This window comes from Propithecus coquereli, unplaced genomic scaffold, assembly GCF_000956105.1.
Source record: "Propithecus coquereli isolate 6110/MARCELLA unplaced genomic scaffold, Pcoq_1.0 Scaffold14, whole genome shotgun sequence".
Classification (NCBI taxonomy): domain Eukaryota; kingdom Metazoa; phylum Chordata; class Mammalia; order Primates; family Indriidae; genus Propithecus; species Propithecus coquereli.
This window is the reverse complement of record NW_012138302.1, coordinates 19,019,418-19,039,812: the sequence shown is the minus strand read 5'-3', so window position 1 is coordinate 19,039,812 and position 20,395 is coordinate 19,019,418. Positions and strand designations below refer to the sequence as shown.

The following is a 20,395-nucleotide window of genomic DNA, read 5'->3' as shown; positions in this document are numbered from 1 at the left end:
TTGTCATTAAAATGAGATTAATTGCTTAACTTCTCCAAACTTCATTTTGCTCATATGTAAAATACAATTAGTTAACAGTTAGTTAATCTTAGTTCCTGTGACACAGAAAATCAATATAATTAAATACATCAAATTAATAAAAATTAATTAATTAATTAAAATATGCAAAGTACTTGGAAGAGTGCTTCGCACGTACTTAATATCATACATCTTACGTGTAACACACCCACTAGCTAAGTAAAAATGAAAAATTTTTGGCAACAATTGCTAGGGTCAGTGTAAAGTTGCATGTTTTGGAGAGAAATTTGGAAACACCTAGTAAAGGTAAAGACACACATATCCCCAGGACACAGCAATTACATTGTTAGATTATACACCCTGGAAAAGTATTTGCACGTGTGCACGTGGCAACATGTGTAAGAATGTTTGTAGCAGCATTATTTGCAGGAAAAAATACTGTAAGCAACTTAATTATCTATCATCAGGAAAATAGATAAGTAAGTTGAGCCATAAACAGACAAGAATACAACACAGTGGTGAAAGGCAGGCGAACTACAGCTGTACTCACCAACCTATGTCCTGGGTGGAAAGCAAGTCACAAGGCATACAGAATGATACCATTTTTATAAAGTTCAAAAACATGCAAAATTAAAAAATACATTGTTTGGGGATGTACATACACACTAAAACCATAAAGAAGGATAAAGAATGACAAACAAAATTTAAGCTGATAGTTATCTGTGGGGGGAGGTAGGAAAGGGAACAAAGAACTAAAAGAAATAGATAACACTATGCTTCTTACACTGGCAGGTACCTGGGCATTCATTATATTATTTTTATATCTTATTCATTAAATATATTTATATTGCTGATGATAGCTGATGAGTTAAATATACATTTTGTATGATTAAACATTTAATAATAAAAATATAATTACAAAGAGAAATACTTGAAAAGAGAAATTATGTCTTATTTACCTCTGGTTGTCTAATGCCGAGCACACTTACGGCAGGTATTTCAAAAGTTGTGTGTTAAGTGAATGATTGAATGAATGAGTCAACAGGCAATTTTCAGTCCTTACGTCCCATTTCACAGCCCTTCTACCGACATACACATTCACCTGGGCCCAGAGTTCTTGCTGTTGTAAACCACTGGAGACAAGTAAAACTAGGGAGTGCAGATGACTCTGTTTGGCTCATGCTCAGCATAGCACTGAGAACTTCACTCAGCCCTACATGCTCATTTATCCTCCATTCATTCACCCATTCATCCATACATACATCTAGTCGATACATGTTTATTGAAATAAAACCTAATGGAGATCAGGTGTAACCTTTTAAGAGGAGTGAGGTAAATTCCCATCTGAGATAATAACTCTGCAAGTGACCACACTGTCCCAGAGATCATCACAGTGCCCCGGTTGTGGGGGAGGGTAGGTATAGGACACCCTTGAGATCCTGCAACTCACCTTGGCACACAAACGAAGAGGGCGTTTCCCCTGGGTGGACTCGTCCTGTGATGAATACCACCTTCTGCTCTGCCCCTTCCCGGAGATTGTCTGTAAGATAAAATGGAGAAAGGTGGCTAAGGAGGATGAGGAAAGCTGAGACTGGGGGTTGCTGCGTGGGAGGGAGCCCTACAGGGAATGGGCTGGATGCTTTACCTTCATCTGTTAAGACGTTGGGTTAGAATCCTTAAGGACCAGCCTTTGCTGACTAATTAAATTACGTCCCAATATTTAATACCCAATATTAAAAGACTATATTCTCTTTTTTTGGTGCAACTGATCATATTATATTAATATGTAATATTTACAGTCATCTGAGGAAGTCACGTGAGTGAAGTTGAATCCCAGATCCGCTGACCATGACCCTAAGCAAGTTGTGTATCCTTTCTAAGTCTCAATTTTCTAATCTATAAATGGAGATAATAATACCTACTTCATAGAATTGTTGTGAAGATTAAACAAGCTTACACATTGTATAGTACACAGTAAGCATTCAGTAGATGATGGAGCAAAGAAGGTAGCTATTTATATCAGTAACAGCAGCAGCTTCCATTTAATTAGCTCCTTTTGTGTCCGGCACATTACAGACATATATGTAATCCTGACAGCAGCACGCTGTTAATACTCCTTTTGTAGAGGCAGAAACTGAGACTCAGAGGGTTATATAACTTGTTCAAGGTCACATGGGTGGTGGTAGGAGCTGAGATTAGGACACGGGCCCTAGCCTGGCCTTGATGAAGTATTGTAGCAGGGACAAGATTTCCCTTTTACCTTAAACAACTAGAAAATTGGACAAAATATATAAAACAACTATTTTCAGACATTGGATAAGAGGCAGTGCAAGATAACCCAAGAGAGAAGGAAAACGCATGAGGTACGCCCTGTGATTGCCCTGGCTTTTTGCCTGATGCTCCATTCCAGACCAAAGAGCAGGGAGGGAAATCCTGAGCAAGGCATGGGAGTCTCACTGAGATTGAAGTTCAGCAGGTGGTAGTTGTGGGGAAACTCTGTGAGTTCCAGAGAGGATGGAGCTCTGTAGAAAATAGTTCCAGAAATCTGTAAAGGAGTTTTCTTGAGTCTTTGTTGGATCCTAAGATGTGCATGCATAGGGTAAATCTCCATGCTGTCAGGAAAAAATGACCAGGGAGCTTTGAACTACACAGTTCTCAGGGGTCACACAGGACTAGGAATGATTAAATCCCGACCCCCATAAAACAAAACAAAACAAAACAAAAAGCTGGGTACTGTGTCTCATGCCTGTAATCTTAGCACTTTGGGAGGCCAAGGCAGGAGAATTGTTGAGGCCAGGAATTTGAGATCAGCCTGGACAACATAGTCAGACCCTATCTCTACAAAAAATAAAAATAAATATTAATAAATAAAAGACAAAAGAAAAAATAAATTCCCACTACGAAAGTGGAAGTCCTCACCGATCATTCAGGAAGAATGAGAATTCAGAAGGGCCATGTCTTAGTGGTGGGACTAAACTACTCCAGACCCACTTTAACAAAGCTTTAAAATAAGTCTTAAAAGAATCAAACTGAACAAAAGAAACTTAGCTACTTGCTGTACAAAGCCCAACTCTCTTTAAAGGAAGACAACAAAATTCAGACAGTCAGCAATGTATAATAAGCAATATCCAGCAACCAATAAAAAAATTATTAGACATGCAGAAAAGCAGGAAAATATGCCACAAATCAGAACCCAAGCTCTTTCTGTCTCCACGGAAGTCTAACTTGTATAATAAAGTTTAGCTACTATGCAAAGATATTATTAGCAAAAGCCATAGCCTAGAGTGACATTCCCAGAAAGAAGGGGCAGGAGAAAGACACTCAGCCATGGGCAGAAGAAAGACTGATTGACACAGAAAAGAACAGTGACCTGAAGGAAATTTAGGAAGGAACACTGAGAGCAGTTGGATTAAAGGATTCCATCTATGTTGGAGAATAATCTGGAGGGAGAAGGTGAAGAAACGATTGACAGGCTTTCTCCTTCTGAAATGCTGAAGACAGGTCATTTTTAACACGGTTCATCGTCCCAACAGTTGATGCAACAATATTAGAGATGAAAATAAAAAATATAAATTCTATTAAACCTGGTTTTAAAGGCTTGGGATGTGCTTGGTCCATTGGGGTGACCAGTAAGGATTGGGGTCACTGCTTCCCCTAAAAGGCAACAATAAATATAATAGAACCAAAATATACACTTGAGAACTCACTCTGTGCTCACGTCTATGCTAGGCACCTTTAGGAACAAAGGGAGAGGGAGAAGGCTCACCTGCCCTGAAGAAGTCTATGGTTTAAAAGAGGAGTTAGACATCTGTATGTTTCCTGGACTGAATACAAGCTCTTCAAGGAGCTGCGACTTCCATGGGTGTGTTTCTAATGTCTTTCCCAGGACCCTGCATGGAATAGGAGCTCAGCAAGTGACTATTGAATTAATAAATAAAAATACCTGTATAGATCATGGCTTATAAAGAAAATTTAGACACATATTATCTTAGTTAATCATTATCATGCCTCTGTGAGGTGGACAGTATTAACCCCATTTCACAGGTGAGGGAACTGAGGCTCGCAGAAGGAAGAGACACGCCCAGGGTCACACAGCCAGCAGTGGCAGAGTCGAGCCCGGCACCCAGCCGGGGTCCCTTTCACTGTCTCATTCCGGATCCACGAACAACAAAATCCCACATATGCTGCACTTCTACCTACAATGTACACAAGAGAGTTTTTTTTCAACTCTTATTGTGAGGACAACTGAACTACTGTCTCAGTATTTACATTGCTTTTTCGCTTTAAAAAAAAAAAAAAACCGCATCACCAAATCCTTTTAAAAAACACTGTCTAACACTGACCCCATCTATTCCAGCAGTCCAGAAATGATAAACGGCATTGGTGAAGGCTGACTTTATGGATGTCTCCCCTGACCCAGTATCAACTCAATTGCATTCAGCATTTCTGCTGACCACAGGGAAATGCAAAATGGGCATTCTATTTGCACACTAATTTTACTGAGCCCCTGCGTCTTCATAAAATGATAACGTGGGGCTAATAAAAATCAAGCATCTCGGGTGCTAATATAAGCAAATGTTGATGCAGGCAGGTAACAAATTGCTTTGTCATTTAGGAGGCCATAAAAGAGCATTATAATCATCTTTAGGCAAAATGGATGGGTCGCCTTTGCTTAGCTTTTAGCTTTCATTTGCAAAATCAATTTAAGGTAATGTAGCAGCTCTGAGGTGGTGTGACATGGAACCACTCCACCCCTTCCTGTCACCAAATCCCCAGACTCTGTGCAAAGCCAATTAAACATATTCTTGGTGGAGGCAGCAGAGACGAAGAAGGAAGTGTGCTTGAACAAAGCCATGGTGGAACAGAATGCAAACAATGAGACCAAGAACAACCCGCCAAGGGCTGGTAAAACTGGAGAGCTCATGCAGGCTGACACATACAAGGGTACGAGGGCACACTCAGAAGGAACTGGGGCCACCGTACCAGGCTCCCCAATCAAACAGAAGGTGTTTGAAGTCAAATGTACTTTGTGTAGCATCCCTAATACACACACACGCTGACACCCTTTGCCATTATATCCCTTATCATCCACTATTTCCTTATCATAAAAGATTTATTGAACACCTATTAGGTGGCCAGGTGCTAGCTATTATTATTTTCATTTTGCAGAAAACCAAGGCAAAGAGAGATCAAGTAACTTGCCCTGGTTCTCACAGCTAATGACTGGCAGAGCCAGAATCCCAAGTCAGGCAATCTGATTCCAGAAATTGTGTTCCTAACCTCTATGCTATACTATCTTTTGTGAAGGAGGACAATGATATTATCCTGTTATAATAGCAACTAAGTAATATTTATTGAGTACTTATCCTGTGCCAGGCATCTTACATGCATGATCTTATTTAATTCTCACAGCAACGCAATGAAGCATCTACTATTCTTAGCTTTCCCGTATAGATCAGGAAATTGAGATCCAGAAAGGTTGAGAGACTTTCCTAAACTTGCACAAGTTGCAAATTTGGGAGCCAGGATTAAACCTAGGTCTTTATGAATCTCAAATTTATGCTCTTCACCACTGTGTCGTATTGGCTCTTGGAAATTAAATAGGGTGCTTTTGGTGGTTTTTAAAATACATCCACAACCTAACCTGGGAAACATAGAGAGACTCTGTCTCTACAAAAAAGAAAAGAAAAACATAGCCAGGCATGGTGTGTGCCTGTAGTTCCAGCTACTTGGGAGGCTGAGGCAAGAGGATCGCTTGATCTCGAGCTCAAGAGTTCAAGCTGCAGTGCATTGCACTCCAGCCTGGGCCGCAGAATGAGACCCCACCGTTGTTAATCTCCTCCCTTCAAGAGGTGAAGATGAACTCCCCTCCCCCTCAGCGTGGGCTGCATTTGATATTAACAAATGGAGTACTATGCAAGCGACGGCATGTCACTTCTGAGATTAGGCTATAAAAAGACTGCAGCTTCCTTCTTGAGTGTGCTCTCTCTCTTTTCTCTTTCTTGAATTGCTCACTCTTGGAGAAGCAAATTGCCATTTCATGAAGACACTTAGGTAGCCTGTGGAGAGGCCCACATGGTGAGGTACTGAAGTATCCAGACAACAGCCAAGAGGAACCAAGGTCTGCCAAAGCCATGTGAGTGTGTTTGGAAGGGGATCCTCCAGGCCCAGATAACTGCAGCCCTGGCTGACAGCCTACTGCAATTTCCTGAGAGACCCTGAGCCAGAAACTCCCAGCTAAGCTGCTCCCACATTTCTTATCCAGAAACAGAGAGGTAATAAATGTTTGTTGTTTTGAGATGCTAAATTCTAGAGTAATTTGTTAGGCAGCAATAGAAAACTAATAGATATCTCCCTGGAGATAACTACTTTTCCCCTAGTTGATATACAGAACTTAAGTAATTTGGCATCTTATTTATTGATGGTGACCTTCAGTGAGGACCAAAGCCATAATCTTAGTGCCAAGATGGAGAGAAAGCCTCCATCCATTTGGCCAGTAATCAGTGGATCTGTGGCTGGTGGAGGCATTAGAAGATGCCAAGAGGCCCCAAAGATTGCTAGCTAGGCCCTCTGAGGACAAAAATCTCCCAGAAGTTTTTCGAAGGCGTCATGGAGTTAAGAAAAGGCCCTTATATTGGATTCTAGACCAGACCAGTTGCAATCTTTTCTGCAATACTCCAGGGCCCAAACAGGTCCATATCAGTACTAAGTTGGAGAAATGATAACTTCTGGTAGCAACAGCAGCACGGGTGGCTGGCATCTGTCTGAGGGCCTGCTAGGGATAGAACGGCCTTGGCACTGGTCTCCCTGTGCAAGCACCCCCAGCCAGTCCATCCTCCACACAGACACCAAAGTGGTCTTTCTAAAATGCAAATGGGAGCCTCCCACTACCTCTGCTGCAACCCTTCAATGGTTCCCATTGGAACCTGCCTCAGAGCAGGTCCAGCCTCCGTAGCTGGATCCCAGTCTCTGGTAGCTGGTGGCTGCTCATCTCTCCAGCCCTTTCCACAGGCCCTGGCCTCAGCTAACCCTGGGCAGTTACCCAAACACGACACGTTCTCCTACACCTTCACTCTGGGCACATGTTTTCCTCTCTGCCTAGAATGCCAGCCCCCGCCTCGTCTGTCTGGCTTTCTCCTACTCAGCCGCTGAGACTTGCTTCAGATGCGCCTCCTCTAAGAAGGAAAGGAGGAAACTAACATTCATCCAGGACCTGTACTAGGCCAACCCCGGTGTTAGTGTTGTGTTTTATCTGATTTCATCAGCAACATGTGGATATCATTTTGCTGTTGAACAGACGATAAAGAGGGAATGGGGGCTGTGAATTATAATAAGGACATGGCCAAGGTGCAGAATTTTTTGTATATTACCTTATGAGAAAATATAGGTTTAGGAGGCATCAAGAGAGCCTGCTTGGAGGCAGTAGAGAACCAGTGAACGCATTTGGGTAGAGACGTGACCTGATGAAATTCAAGACATTCAAAGCCAGCTCACCAGAGGGTGAATCCGACAGGAGGGAAGAGCTGGGTGAGGGGGACTGGGCAGGACACTGTTCCCTGTGTTTCTTCTATACCCTGAGCGGTCAGATGGGAAGCCTGCTGATTTCCTTGGGCAGATGCACTGGGGTGCATAACCCGGTCCCACAGATTAGTTACCCACTCTGAGCCTCAGTTTCCTCACTTGTAAAGTGAGAATAATAATCTCCAGTTTCATAAGACAAACCTTAAGCAAGAGACTTTTTGTCCCTGCCACAGGGCTCCACCTATAATAGCAGGTACCATTTATTGAGTGACCAGCCACAGGACTGGGGTTCCTCAGCCTCAGTACTACTACGGACATCTGGAGCTGATAACTCTTTGTTGTGGGCGCTGAGCTTGCACTGAGGATGTTTAGCAGCATCTCTTGCTATCCCCGCTAGATGCCAGTAACACCCTTCCCCCTAGTCCAGACAATCAAAAATATCTTCAGACATTACCTAATCTCCCATGTCTCCCTGGAGGCAAAATGGCCCCTGGTTGAGAGCCACTCCCCTACAAGATTATTCCGCTTTATTCAAACTGCCTTGTCACTGTCTTCCCAAGCAAACCTTCAATTTCCCACACTAATGTTGCCTAACTTCCCTTTGCCCTAACTCTTTTGACAAGCCTCTCCAGATACCTCCAGACCAGGTTGTCCTCACCCTCCTGTGAACTCACAGTTCACTGTCTGCACCCCTCATCTGGTCATAAATCATTTGCTGCCTTGGTCAGGCAGGACCAGAAGCCACAACTCAGACCTGTTCTGCCCAATGCCCAGCATCTGCTCTTGAGCCTTTGGGCCATCTTGAGAAAACAGTGGTGTTGGCAAAGTTTATTTTCAGTTCCCTGACTCCTTAGGCCCCCGCCCCCATTCCCTCACCCAGGTTCAGATCTCCCATGGCCTAAAATCTCATATCCGAGTGGTAGACTCATCAGGCTGCAGGGTTAGGGATCAAATGTTCTATCCTTGATGAGCCAGAAGAAGAAAACAGGAATTACCATTAAAAAGATTATGTGCGTGACAAAGAAATGCTCCTGGCAAAAAATGAAGGCTTGATTCTGGAATTTCAGGGTTTTAGGACAGGAACCTTTCTGGTGTACCTCATATAACAATGTCTTAATATGTCTTAGGACGTATTAAAATCACTCTTAGGTCTCTGACTTACAGGAGACTCACAGAGGCCATCAGAACTGCAGAGCCTGTGAGGTCACTGAGCAGCACATCTTCACTGTGAAGATGAAGGGCAGGGGACCAGAAAGGACAAATGACTCACCCCAGGCCACAGCTAGAGAGTGGCCGAGGCAAGTATGGATTCCAGGGCACAGAGCTCCAATGTCCAAACAGCTTTCTCTCACTGCACTGGGCTCCCTGGAGCAATGTCCCTGCAGGCTGGTGTCTGGAAAGCGCCCAGTGGATGCCTCCCAGAGGAGTGAAGAAAAGCCAAAAAATGCTGAGATATAGGCCTGAGATATATTGGGCCAGCTGAGGAGTCGGCACCTTGGCAGTCACAGGAGCAGCCCTGAATTCCCCCTCCTCAGACAGGCTGCCCCTGGACTCTAGCGGTTTATGAAGCCCCCTTCCTTGCTGCAGGGCTGACACTCTAGGCCTGGGAGCAGGTACGCAGCCTTCCAGAAGCAGGCAAATGGCAGGAGGGTGCTGCTGGCCAGATCCCAGCATCCTACAAGCAGAAAGTCAGAACTAGAGCTACCCGCTCAGAATACCTGCAGAACGCCAGGTCCCTGGAAAACAGATTCAGAGACTCAGATTCCCATGTAGGAGCTTTCCTAGGATTGCTCTTGGAAACACTTGTAAGAGGTACAAGTTAAGCAGGACTGGGCCAGACTCAACAGGGACTTTAACCCATCCCACGGGGAGCTCTGGACCAGGAGGTCCCTTCCTCGTTGTTTGACAAGGCAAGGGCTGTGTCCTGCATTGACAGGATACTGAATATGGACAGCCCACATGATTGGTCAAGGCTGAGTGCAAGTGCCAGGGAGGGACTCAGTTGTGAGCTGCCAGCCACCAGCACTCTTGGGAACTGGGGACTTGGTCCTGAAGGGGGATCTGAGCTGTGCACCCAGCATCTGCTACACCAGCCTTTAGAACAGGGCAGAGTAGAAGCTTCAGACAAGAATGCTGAGTACAATGGACTTTCTTTTTTAGTTAAATTCAATATATATTTTCTAACACTGACCCAAAAACTTTGGGCTGGTCCCTGAGGATATGGAGAGAAATCAGACACTATCCCTGTCATCTAGGAGCTCAAAGACTAGTGGAGGAGAAAGATCAAGCCTTATAGTTATAAACTCGAATTTTGAAATCAGACAAGACCTGGCACATGTGACCTTGAGCTCTGGGATCTTTCATTTCCTCATCTGCAAAATGAGGATATTAATATTATCAAACTCATAGGGATCTTGTAAGAATTAAAAGAGATGATGATCGGGTCTATGCACATGACCTGATGCATAGTCAGTGTTCAAAAATGGTACCTTACAGACACTTAGAGGTCACTTGGTACAAATGCCTGATTTTACAGGTGCAGAAACCGAGGTCACTAGACTGTAAGCAACAGGACAGCCACAACTTTGCCTGTCTTTTTCACACTGTATTTCCAGTGCTTGGCACACAGACAGTGCTCAATAAATACCTGTGGAATAGCATTTGTTGCCCTTTGGCTGGATGAGTGTCTCCAGCTAGAATTGAACGCCCAGGCTTTCCACCACCTGTGCTAGGCCTTTTGAATTCACCACTCCCAGACTCTAGAAATTCCTCACCAGGCTCAGCTCTAGGCTTATTAGCAAATGCAAATTGAATTACAAGGTGCCCTTTTGCAACAAGGACAACAAAAACAGTTTCCCCAGGAAAAGAGGGCAAGGGAAGGTGAAAGCTGGGATGAAAGACGAAGACAATACATTCTAATCAAACTTGATAAATATGTAAATTAAAGCAGCTAAACAGTTGGCTTTGACAAATGACTTCTCAGTAATGGATTTTTCCACAGTGAAAGGCGAGAGTTCAGTCTGCCTGTTAGTCACAATAAGAGCTTCCCCTGCTTTCCCGGCAATGCAGGGGAATTGGGCAGGCCCTGGATGCTGGGGGGCAGAGCAGGGAACTAATCCTTCCTTTAGTCGATGCCACTTACTGAGCATCTGCTAGCTGCTAGGCACAGCCCCCAACGCCCTGGCAGGAGAGGTGAGAATCCCAGTATCACAGAGGCAGCCGAGGTAAAGGTGGGTAAGGACCAGACTCGCCAGACTCCAAAGCCTGATGTCGCTGGAGTGGCCGAGCAACCAGTTGTCAAGGAACATAAATTCAGTCCCTCTGGTGGTTTTATTGCCATCTGAGGGTCTCATTAACTCAAAGCCTTACTGCTTTGTCCCCCTCCCAGGACCTGGCATAGTGGAGGTGTTCAGAAAAGATGTTCCTTAGTTGCTATGTGACTCCAGTGAACCCCTTCCCTATGCCCCCTCTAATCTGTTTTTCCGTCTGTAAAATAAACTGTTGGAATCATGCCAGCTGAAGGCCCAGACACCACGGAGCAGAAACAGGCGGTCAGGTTGCAGAGTCTCTGGAAAATACATGACATTTATCATTTTAAGTTACTAAATTTGAGAGTGGGAGGTTGTTATGTATCAATAACTAACCTGAGTAATTGCTATAAAACTGATGATTCTAGTGAGTTAGAATACAACGTTCAGGTGAGAGGCGTTTTGAGCAGTTACTGTGTGCCAGGTACTTTACTCATCTTACCATCCAAGTCTCTCCAGGCCCTGGGAGAACTATATTGCCAGGCTAAGTGCATTGCCCCGGACCACCCAGCTAGCAAGAGTCAGTGCTGGAATTGGAACCCTTTCTATCTCTGGAGATCAGTCTTTCCTCTGACACCTCCAAGCCGAAAAGTTTATTCCCTAGCTACGCTAGATAAAAAGAGACGTTATTTCATGTAACTTATATGCAGGCACCTGCACGCATCTGCTTCTGACTCAAACTCCTGCAAATACCTGAGTTTTTCTACAAGGTATCAGAGTTGAGGCGCAAACAGAAATTCAGGTTAAGTGGCTTGCAGCCTTGGAAAGACACTATTAATACAATTTCCCCAAGCAGAGAACCAATATCTATGAGAGCTCCCAGAGCTTCATGGAAAGTTTCCTGCCAGGGCTAGGGGGAACGCCATCCTGGCCCTGCGCAGATCTGTCTTGCCCAACGCTGGAGGAATTGAGATTTGAAGAGTGTCCTTTCTTTCCTATTGAGATCTTCATTGAGTTGTATAAAAATACCACTTTCAGTCTCAAATCCCCACTGGCATCTTTATATAAGCACCGAAAATGCCACTGGGCTTTGGAGATTTCATTTAATGAAGGAAAAGTATTTCTATTAAAGAGTGTAATTTTTTCTCTCTCAACACAACATCTTCAGAGGAGCCAGGGATGCTGAATTATTCTGAGCTCTGAGAAAAAGAATCATCCATGCCTTGCCCATGAGGTGGTTAAGCAGACTATGGAACAGCAACAGATAAGGAAGGCAAGGAAGGGTCAGTAATAGTGGGAAATGAGAGTAATAATAATAAACACACTCGATATGCCCGTGACATCACGGTTTCCGAAGGACTTCGGTACTCGATAGGGAGATATTTGCTGCCACTGCCCCATCACGTGCTGTCTGAGCCACTACAGCAGCCTCTTGCTGCTTCTCTCCTGTCCCCTGTCATCCACTCTCCGGCAGACTGAGCTCACTGCCCTGCGCCCCGGCCTGCAGTGGCTTCCCCGTGCACTGGAAGCTAACCGGGCTGCTCTCCCAGGCTTGCCTGTTCCCTGCCCACCTCCCGCTCTCACCACTTGCTGCTCTCTCCCCTGCTCATCACACCTCCTCGCACTTGTCTAGTTTCCTCACACCTCTGTCCAGAGGACACTCCTGGGTCCTTGGAGCTGACTCTTTAAGAAGGTTACCTCCGTGGCAGCAGGAACTTTGTCTTGTTAACTGCTGTGGACTCAAGTCCAAAACAATGCCCTCCATATACACATGCTGACTACGTAACATACAGCTAACAGTTATTGGAGTGATGTGTGCTGGGGAGGATGAGGATCAAAGAAATAAGACTAACGAGGTGGCTGGGGTCAGCAAATTGTCCAAGGTCATACAGCTGGTAAGTGTTGAGAATAGAATAGACCCAGGTCTGCATAATAGTAAAACCTGTGTTCTTTCTCCCTCACTCTGGAGCTCCATTCACTCATCAAGAGGCCACGGAGTACAGTGGGTGGGGTGTTGGGGACATTAACATGACCTTAGATATGGCTGTGCCTGATTTCAAATTCTGGCTCTGCCACTTACTAGCTGTGTTGTCTTGGGAAAGCCATTCAAGCTCTGGGTGCCTCAGTCTCCTTATCTGTGAAATGGAAGTAATAACATTCATCTTATTGGGTGGTTGTGAGAAGTAAATGAGTAAAAATAAAGCATTAATGACAGTGTTTGTCACATGGTAAACCCTCAATTAAGCATGTTTGCTATTATTAGTCATTCAGCATACATTTCTTGAGTCCCCAGTCACTCCTCCACCCCCAGCCTTCCCCACCCCCGGGCAGCGAGCCACTGTCTGCTCTGTTTCTTCCCAGCCCCTTCTGCTATTACAGCAATTGCCCAGCAGCACAATAGTAATTTGCTTCTCTTTCTGTCCTGCCTTTCCCTTCTGGTGACTTGGAGCTTTTGGGGGCCAGAAGCCCTGTCTTGTCCATTCCTTCCTGGCATTCATTTCCTTTGTCTGAGACAGAGAAGGGCATTTTGATATGGTTGTTTTGATATAACGGTTTTGAAATGGCTGCATCTAAATGTAAAATTGCTTTTGAAAATTACCAGGTACTGTGTGAGACAGACCCCCCACACCCGCTACGTGTCTGATCTTCACTGTCCTCCACTCCTACCAGTTCCTTACTGCCCCTGCCTCCCTCAGCCCCTACCTTGACCCGAAGCCCACCTCTGCCCTTCCTCCCCTCCCTGAGCCCCCTTGCCAGAGTGGAGATCAGGGATAGGGGGCTCTTGGAGGAGAGGAGCGAGTCTGAAATGTCTCCTTGGCACATTATTTGGTAGTGTTTTTTTAAAAAGCTGAAGGTGTAATGGTTTGTTTTCTCAACTGTGTCAAACTGTCCCCGTATCAAAATAGGTGTGTCAGAGCAGCTGCGTCAATGTGGCTGAAACAAAAGGACCATGTCAAAACGATATGAAATCTTCAGGGAAGCCACCTGGCATGTAGCAGTCCTCAATAATGGATTTTAAAACATACACCATTGTAAGTGCATTAATAAGCAATCAGCTACACTTAACACCAGCTCTCCCTGTAGCAATTATTATTTGTTTCAGTGAGGAAGATTCTACCACTATAAAGACCAGAGAAGTTAAGGATGCTGTCTGATGTCACACAGTGGTCACAGAACAGTGGCAATTAGAGCTGAATGTGGTCTGATTAATCTCTCCCACTTTATAGCCAAGACACCAAGAGGGAAAGTGACTTGACCAAGGTCTCACAGTGAACCGAATGTTTACATATTAGGCGAGAAAATATGTGTTGTAGGTTCTGGGATAACCTATCCACCCTGTGCCCTAAATTCTGGGCCAGAGCATCACCACTGGGCTTACAGCACAAATTCAACAGAATGTGACAGAGACCATGGCGGGCTACTAAGGCTCTGGATATGCTACTGGAACATTGGATTGGCCAAGTTCTCAGTAGAAGAAGCTTTACTGTCCAACCAGACAGGCTGTCAGTGTCCCATCAGCCAGGCAGTCCACTGGAACAGCAAGGCCTTTTGGTTTGCCCATGCACAAGTGAAGGGCAGAAAACTTGCATCTATTTCCACAATTGATATTTCTGCAGCTGGTTAAGGAAATAAACCCCTGTTAACCCGAGTTAGGAAATTATAGATCCCTACTGTCTTAATGGCTTCATGACTTGGGTTAAATGGAGTCTTTCTTGAATAAAATAAATTATAAAAAGTTATTATTATAATTTACAAGAGCATGTTTAACATGTTTCCAGAGGGTGTTTTTATAAAGCAGCATCATGTGCTCCTAAAACAGAGCTCCTAGGATAAAGCTGGACTCCGTACAAATTCTGCCTCACCTATACCTGGGGTACACGGAAGTGGAGTTGGACAGGCCTGGATTTGAAGCTGTGCAGCTGAGGTAAGTTGCGAGCCATGCTGTCAGCAGAGGCTAGGCAACGAAGGTGGGGAAACCACAGTGCTTCACAAAGGTAACCTCCGGTGTTACTGATTTCAGAAGGCTTCAGTCCCACCTTCCTCCTTCCTGCAGACCCTTTCCTTAGGGGTGCCTGGGGGTCTGAAGGTGCTGTAGGGTGCCGCAGTGGGAGCTGACAACTGGAGAGGTGATTTAGCGTCTGGCCACAAACAGGCACTCTGGCACCAGAGCAGCAACTGAGCCACCCTCTGGGTGTGACCTTGGGCAAGTTACTTCACTTCCCTGTGCTTTAGTTTTCTCATCGGAAAGTGGGGATCATAGCAGACTGTCTCACAGTGACGCTGTGAGGAGTAAATGAGCTGGTATTTGTAAAGCACTTACAGCAGTGCCTGGCATGGGTTTGTTGAATAAAAGAAATGCCTGGCACTCCGGGTCTGCAGAAGGCAGTGCCCGTCTTGGGGCCCTGCTCCGTGAAAGGCCATGCTACCCACCCCCCCCCCAGAAACAGTCTCTTGGGGACAGTTACTTGACCCTTTTCTCTAGGTATGCAAGGCGAATATATTGGCAAGAAACAAACACATTTTATTTTCTGATTCTTAACCCTGACTGCCTGTGAGAACCACTCAGGGAGCTTTGTAAACATACCAACACCCACAGCACCCCCTCTGGACTTATGCCGCCAAGATTCTGATCTAGTGTCCTGGGGAGGGGCTCAAGCAGATTCTTCTTCTAATGTGCAGTCACCGTATGGTGGCAGCGCTGGCTGTATTGAGCAGTGGTCTGGTGTGAGCTTGGGCCGGGCACTCTGCTCCCTGGGTCTCGGTTTCATCACCTGTGGTAAGAAGGGCAGAGCTAGGTGTCTCTCAGCCCCTGCCACGTCTAAAACAGTGTAACTCAGGATGCTCAAGAGACACAGCAAGTGGCTTGGGAAGGCTCCGATCTGACCACATGGTCATAGCAACAAGGGAAGGGCAGGGGGTGAGTGGACAAGAAAACATGCGCACATCAAGCAGATAATTTTTCACACAGGATCTCCCTGGGAACAGGACAAGAAGTACTAAGATAATAGAGGTGCAGTGTCTCCAGGGAACTCCCAAAGCTTAGAGCAAACAGATTGTATTTATAATGAAAATGTAAGCCACATACATGAGAAGGAGAAAAGAGATTTTTCAAAGGATAAAGTTAGAGGGTTAATATATTTGCCATCAGGGACAAAAAGGTGCCCAAATACATGCATGCCAGGATGCAGAACCAGGCTCCTGGGAGGGTAGGAGAAGGGAAAGGAAGAGACATCACAGAAGCTGAGCACCTGCTCTGTGCCAGGCACCAGGGGGCACGTTACATACACAAGCTCATTGGATCCCGCCAGCCTTCCAGAAGGGCTGGTGCTCTGGTCCTCATCCTGCAGACAGGTTAGAGAGCCGTGTGACTGGCCCCAGGCTCCATAGGTGGTGAGCAGCTGGGCCCAGATCAATCTGACTCCAAAACCTTGTGCTTTTTCCTGACAGCTTGATGCCTCACTCATGTCCTCATAACCTTGCACACCCGGATCACAGCAAAGAGCCAGAAGGAGGCAGAAAAAGGCTGAAAATAATCCCAATCTGGACACATGGTCCCCACTGAAAGATCCTGTCAAGTCTCAGGTGAGGCCTCGCAACCTGTTGGGGACATGGGGGTGACAGGGAGATTACTCCCAAACTCTGGAGAGAAGCAGCGAAGCTTACCTTTAGAGAGGTAGTGATATGGGGTGGGAACTGGTAAAGCCACCATCAAGAGACTGCCTCCCCCCGCCCCGAGGATGCGGTTTTTGACTGCCTGACACCATGAACACATCATAAGTTGGCAGTCCTGTCGATGCGCCTTGGGAGCTCAGGCCCGGCCTGTCTCTGTCAGGGAGAGAGCAGCCTGACAGCACTCGGATGGTCGGGTCTGCTCAATACAGCCAGCGCTGCCACCGTAGGGTGACCGCATGGCAGGGTGACTGCACTGGGTGACTTGCACTGGATGGCCACAGCAGTGGGACTTACCCTCTCCCTCTTCCTCCCGCCGCACCTCTGCACTCCCCAGCTGCCTTCTGGATGTTGTTCCTCTTCCCCCCAGCTCCTGCCTGGAGACAGGGCCAGGGCTTACACTCAGGGCCGCACTGGCTCCCCAGGCCCGGTGCTTCACGCAGTGGACTGACAGTAACACGACACCTGTCAGGAAAGTCCCGTTCTGTGCCACTCACACTCGTCTTGAGAACTTCCCCCAGACCTGTGCCCGTGCTTTGCTCAAGGTCATTGCCCTGATCACAGCCCACTGTGGACTGAGCTGACCCAGGGCTGGACTCAGATCTCTTAGCTCTCTTCCCCCACCCTACCCTTTTTTGGGCACATAGTAGGTACTTCATATGTGACTATGGAAGTGAATGGACAAGCGAGGCTGCCTGCTTTAAATCTATGCCTTCAAATGGCACCCATGCCCCATGCGACTAATTTGCTGTCCCCCGAAGAACCAAGGTTTGCTTTTTAATGGTGCTAACGCGGCAATAACAAGGTGGTAAATGTCTACTTGTCTTCCCATCTTCTAGCAAGGCCATATTCTCCAATCCCTGAGTTCCCCATTGTGTCCTTTCAAAGCCCTTCTTTTTAATGCCAAGTGGAGGAGTTCCAGACAGCTATTTGCATTTTCAATTCTAGAAATCATTAATATTTTAAAACTGCCAGCACTACGGTTTATGAACACACTTACATTTCCTACCTGCTCTCGTTAAAGGGAAACTTTCTGTTTGAGAAATATTTGAACATGGGGTGATTTCCCAAGTTTTGTTCAAATTCTGCTGTCGACCCCTGCTCTCAGGACTGCACAGCCTAGAGGGTGAGATGGATATACAAGGGAACAGTGAGAATTCCCAGGATCGCTGGGCTGACTGAGGGAAGCACAGGGGCCTGGGGGAGCCCAGAGGGAAGCCTTGGCCCCGCATGAAGGCTGGGCAGGTTTCTCAGAGGAGAGTTTCTGATTCTAGAAGAACATATTTGCAGATAATGGAAAGAGTATAAGAGAATCACATGATCTGGGCAAAGACACTTTGAGACGACTTTTAGTCATCTTGGCAATAGGTTCAAGTTAAGATCAAGGGTCTCTGAGTCAGACAGGCTGGGGTTCAAATCCCATCTCTGATGCCACTGCTGTGTGGCAATGTGGCTAACATTCTTTGAGTCCTTTTGAGGTGCCAGGGAGAGGGCAGCCTGATAGGTCTAGGATGACGAGGACCGCTCAATATAACCAGGGCCACAGTGGGGATGACCTCATGGGTGGGCACAGCTGTGGGACCTGCCCTACCCATCTCCTCTACCTCTCCCTCCCTCCTTACCTCTGCATTCACCAGAATGGGTTATTTCCTTTAATTCTCACAGCTACCCTGGGATCATTCCTGTCAACCCCGTTTCACGGAGCAAGAGATTGAGGATGAGAGAGGTTAATTTACTTGCTCCGGGTCACACCATTGGCCAGTGGATGAGCCAAGATTTGATCCCTAAGCACCTGGATGATTCAACATTGAGCTTGTCTGCCACTTACTCCAGAGGTGGTTGTGAGCATGAAACAAGTGATGTATCTACATGCTCAGCCCAGCACGGGCACAGGTCACGCACTCAATAATGGTAGTGTCTGCGCTTGCTCTTGTCACCTTCCAAAGCCCAACTCGTTAGTCTCTCCTTCAATAAGCCCATCCTGATCTCTCTGGCCAGGGGACCCCACGCGTCCACTGCTGTCCTGTGTGCACACCTCTCCTGTGCTGCCATCACCTCTTGCAGCAGAGGGACTGTTTCCTCTTCCTTTCCATTCTCTTCCAGCCACTACCCCAGTTTTTGGCACATTATAAGGCTGCAGTCAGTGTTTGCCAGACGGAATTGAGAGAAAACACTATCAACCAGATCAATTCCCAGAAGAAAATGTTTTCCAAAGGTCTTTATCCTGGGCACATCAATATAAAATGACGCAGCTATAATTTGCTTTCAGATTCAGACTGGGAAGGTGGACTTTGACCCTGTCAAAAAATGAGAACAAATTAAATTGAAACACAAAGTCATTTCCCTTGTTCCAGGGCTCTGGATTTCTAATTAATGTGCAGCACAATTCCGAAGGCTGCGCGGGGATCAGTAAGATCCCGTCTGTTACCTTGCAAACTGAGCAGAGCTCGGGATGGAGCTTTTTGTTTGTTATTTCCTTTTCTGGGATGTATTGTGTTTCCTGTGGTATAGGTCCATAGATGAGAGCAATCCCAGGCGATTAGAAAAAAGTAATTGCTAGAAGCTGACCTTGTACAAAAGAACACACAACAAAACAGCTCTCCACACAGTCACTCACCCACCCTGTCCCACAGGGTAGGTAGCAGTTTAGCCCCAGGAATATAGAAAAACTGGACAGAATTTCAGTGGCAGGAGCTGAAAGGGTGATGGCCACCTTGCCGTGACGCAGAGGGGAGTGTTCCCTCCTTGACTTGATGCTAATACTTAACTCAGAGTCTTGGCCAGGCAGCTCTGGGGTGTTGGCAGTCAAGGCTCTGAAATACTGACGTACGTTCAGAGACAATGGTGAGTGACAAGGACCTCATTCAGGCAACAAGGGAGCAATCAAAGCAAGTTACTGGCTGAGAAAGGAATCTGACCTTGAATAAAGGGCAAGAATGCAACCTGGGACAGAGCCCTTTCCAATATTTGGGGTAATGAACAATGGGGTAATGTTCCTCAACCCGACGATCCCCAAACTTGCATGGGTAAGAATCACCGGGTATACTTGTTAAAATTACAGGTTCTTGGGCCCCGTTCCAGACCCACCGAATTTCAATCTCTGGCAAAGGGCTTGGGAGTCTATGTATATATTTTTTTCTACACCAGTCTGTGTCTAGGGAATCTATATTTTTTTAAACCAGTGCCCTGGATGCTTTTTTTTTTTGAGACAGGGTCTTGCTCTGTCACCTGAGCTAGAGTGCAGTGGGTGTCACCATAACTCACTGCAGCCTCAACCTCCTGGGCTCAAGCAATCCTCGTGCCTCAGCCTCCCAAGTAAGTAGGATGACAGGCATGCACCACCACACCCAACTAATTTTTCTGTTTTTTGTAGAGACAAGGTCTTGCCCTTGCTCAGGCTGGTCTTGAACTCCTGGCCTCAAGTGATCCTCCTACTTCGGCCTCCCGAAGTGCTAGGGTTACAGGCATGAGGCACCGCATTCAGCCATCCGATGCTTCTTATGATAAGAAAGTTGTGGAAGTTACTGGTTTAGAACACTAACACTTTCCTTATTGGATCCTTTGGCATACTGTCTGACCCTGGGCAAGTCATATCCCTTCTCTAAGATTTCATCTCCATACCTATAAAATGGGGATAGGGATCCCTGCCTTCCAGGGACACATTGTGTTTGAGGAAGAAATAAGACAGGCATGTCAGGTGTGTAGACAGCACCTAGCATTTAAGAGATGTGCAGTGTGTGTGAATCCTGCCCTTGTAGGTGTGGGAAGGTGGCTGGTCTTCAAATCAGTGCCTTCAAAGATGACTTGAGTCCCTCTTTCTGTTCTCAAATGTTTGGCTCACAGATACTGAGCATTGGCCTCAAACGTTCCTGTCCACCAGGGGAGATTGTTGGGGGCGGGGGGCTCTGCCCCATCTGTGGAGCCAGTGCCACAGGGCT

The 20,395-nt window shown here is 46.1% G+C and overlaps 1 protein-coding gene across 1 annotated transcript in view; it reads right to left on the bottom strand.

Moving 5' to 3' along the window:
* AGBL4 (ATP/GTP binding protein-like 4) overlaps positions 1-20,395 on the bottom strand; it is a 1,510,571-nt gene that overhangs the window by 128,712 nt on the left and 1,361,464 nt on the right. Inside the window, exon 7 of the mRNA XM_012639488.1 lies at positions 1,469-1,558. Coding sequence (XP_012494942.1) covers positions 1,469-1,558 — 90 coding nt within the window. The remainder of the gene's footprint in view (positions 1-1,468; positions 1,559-20,395) is intronic.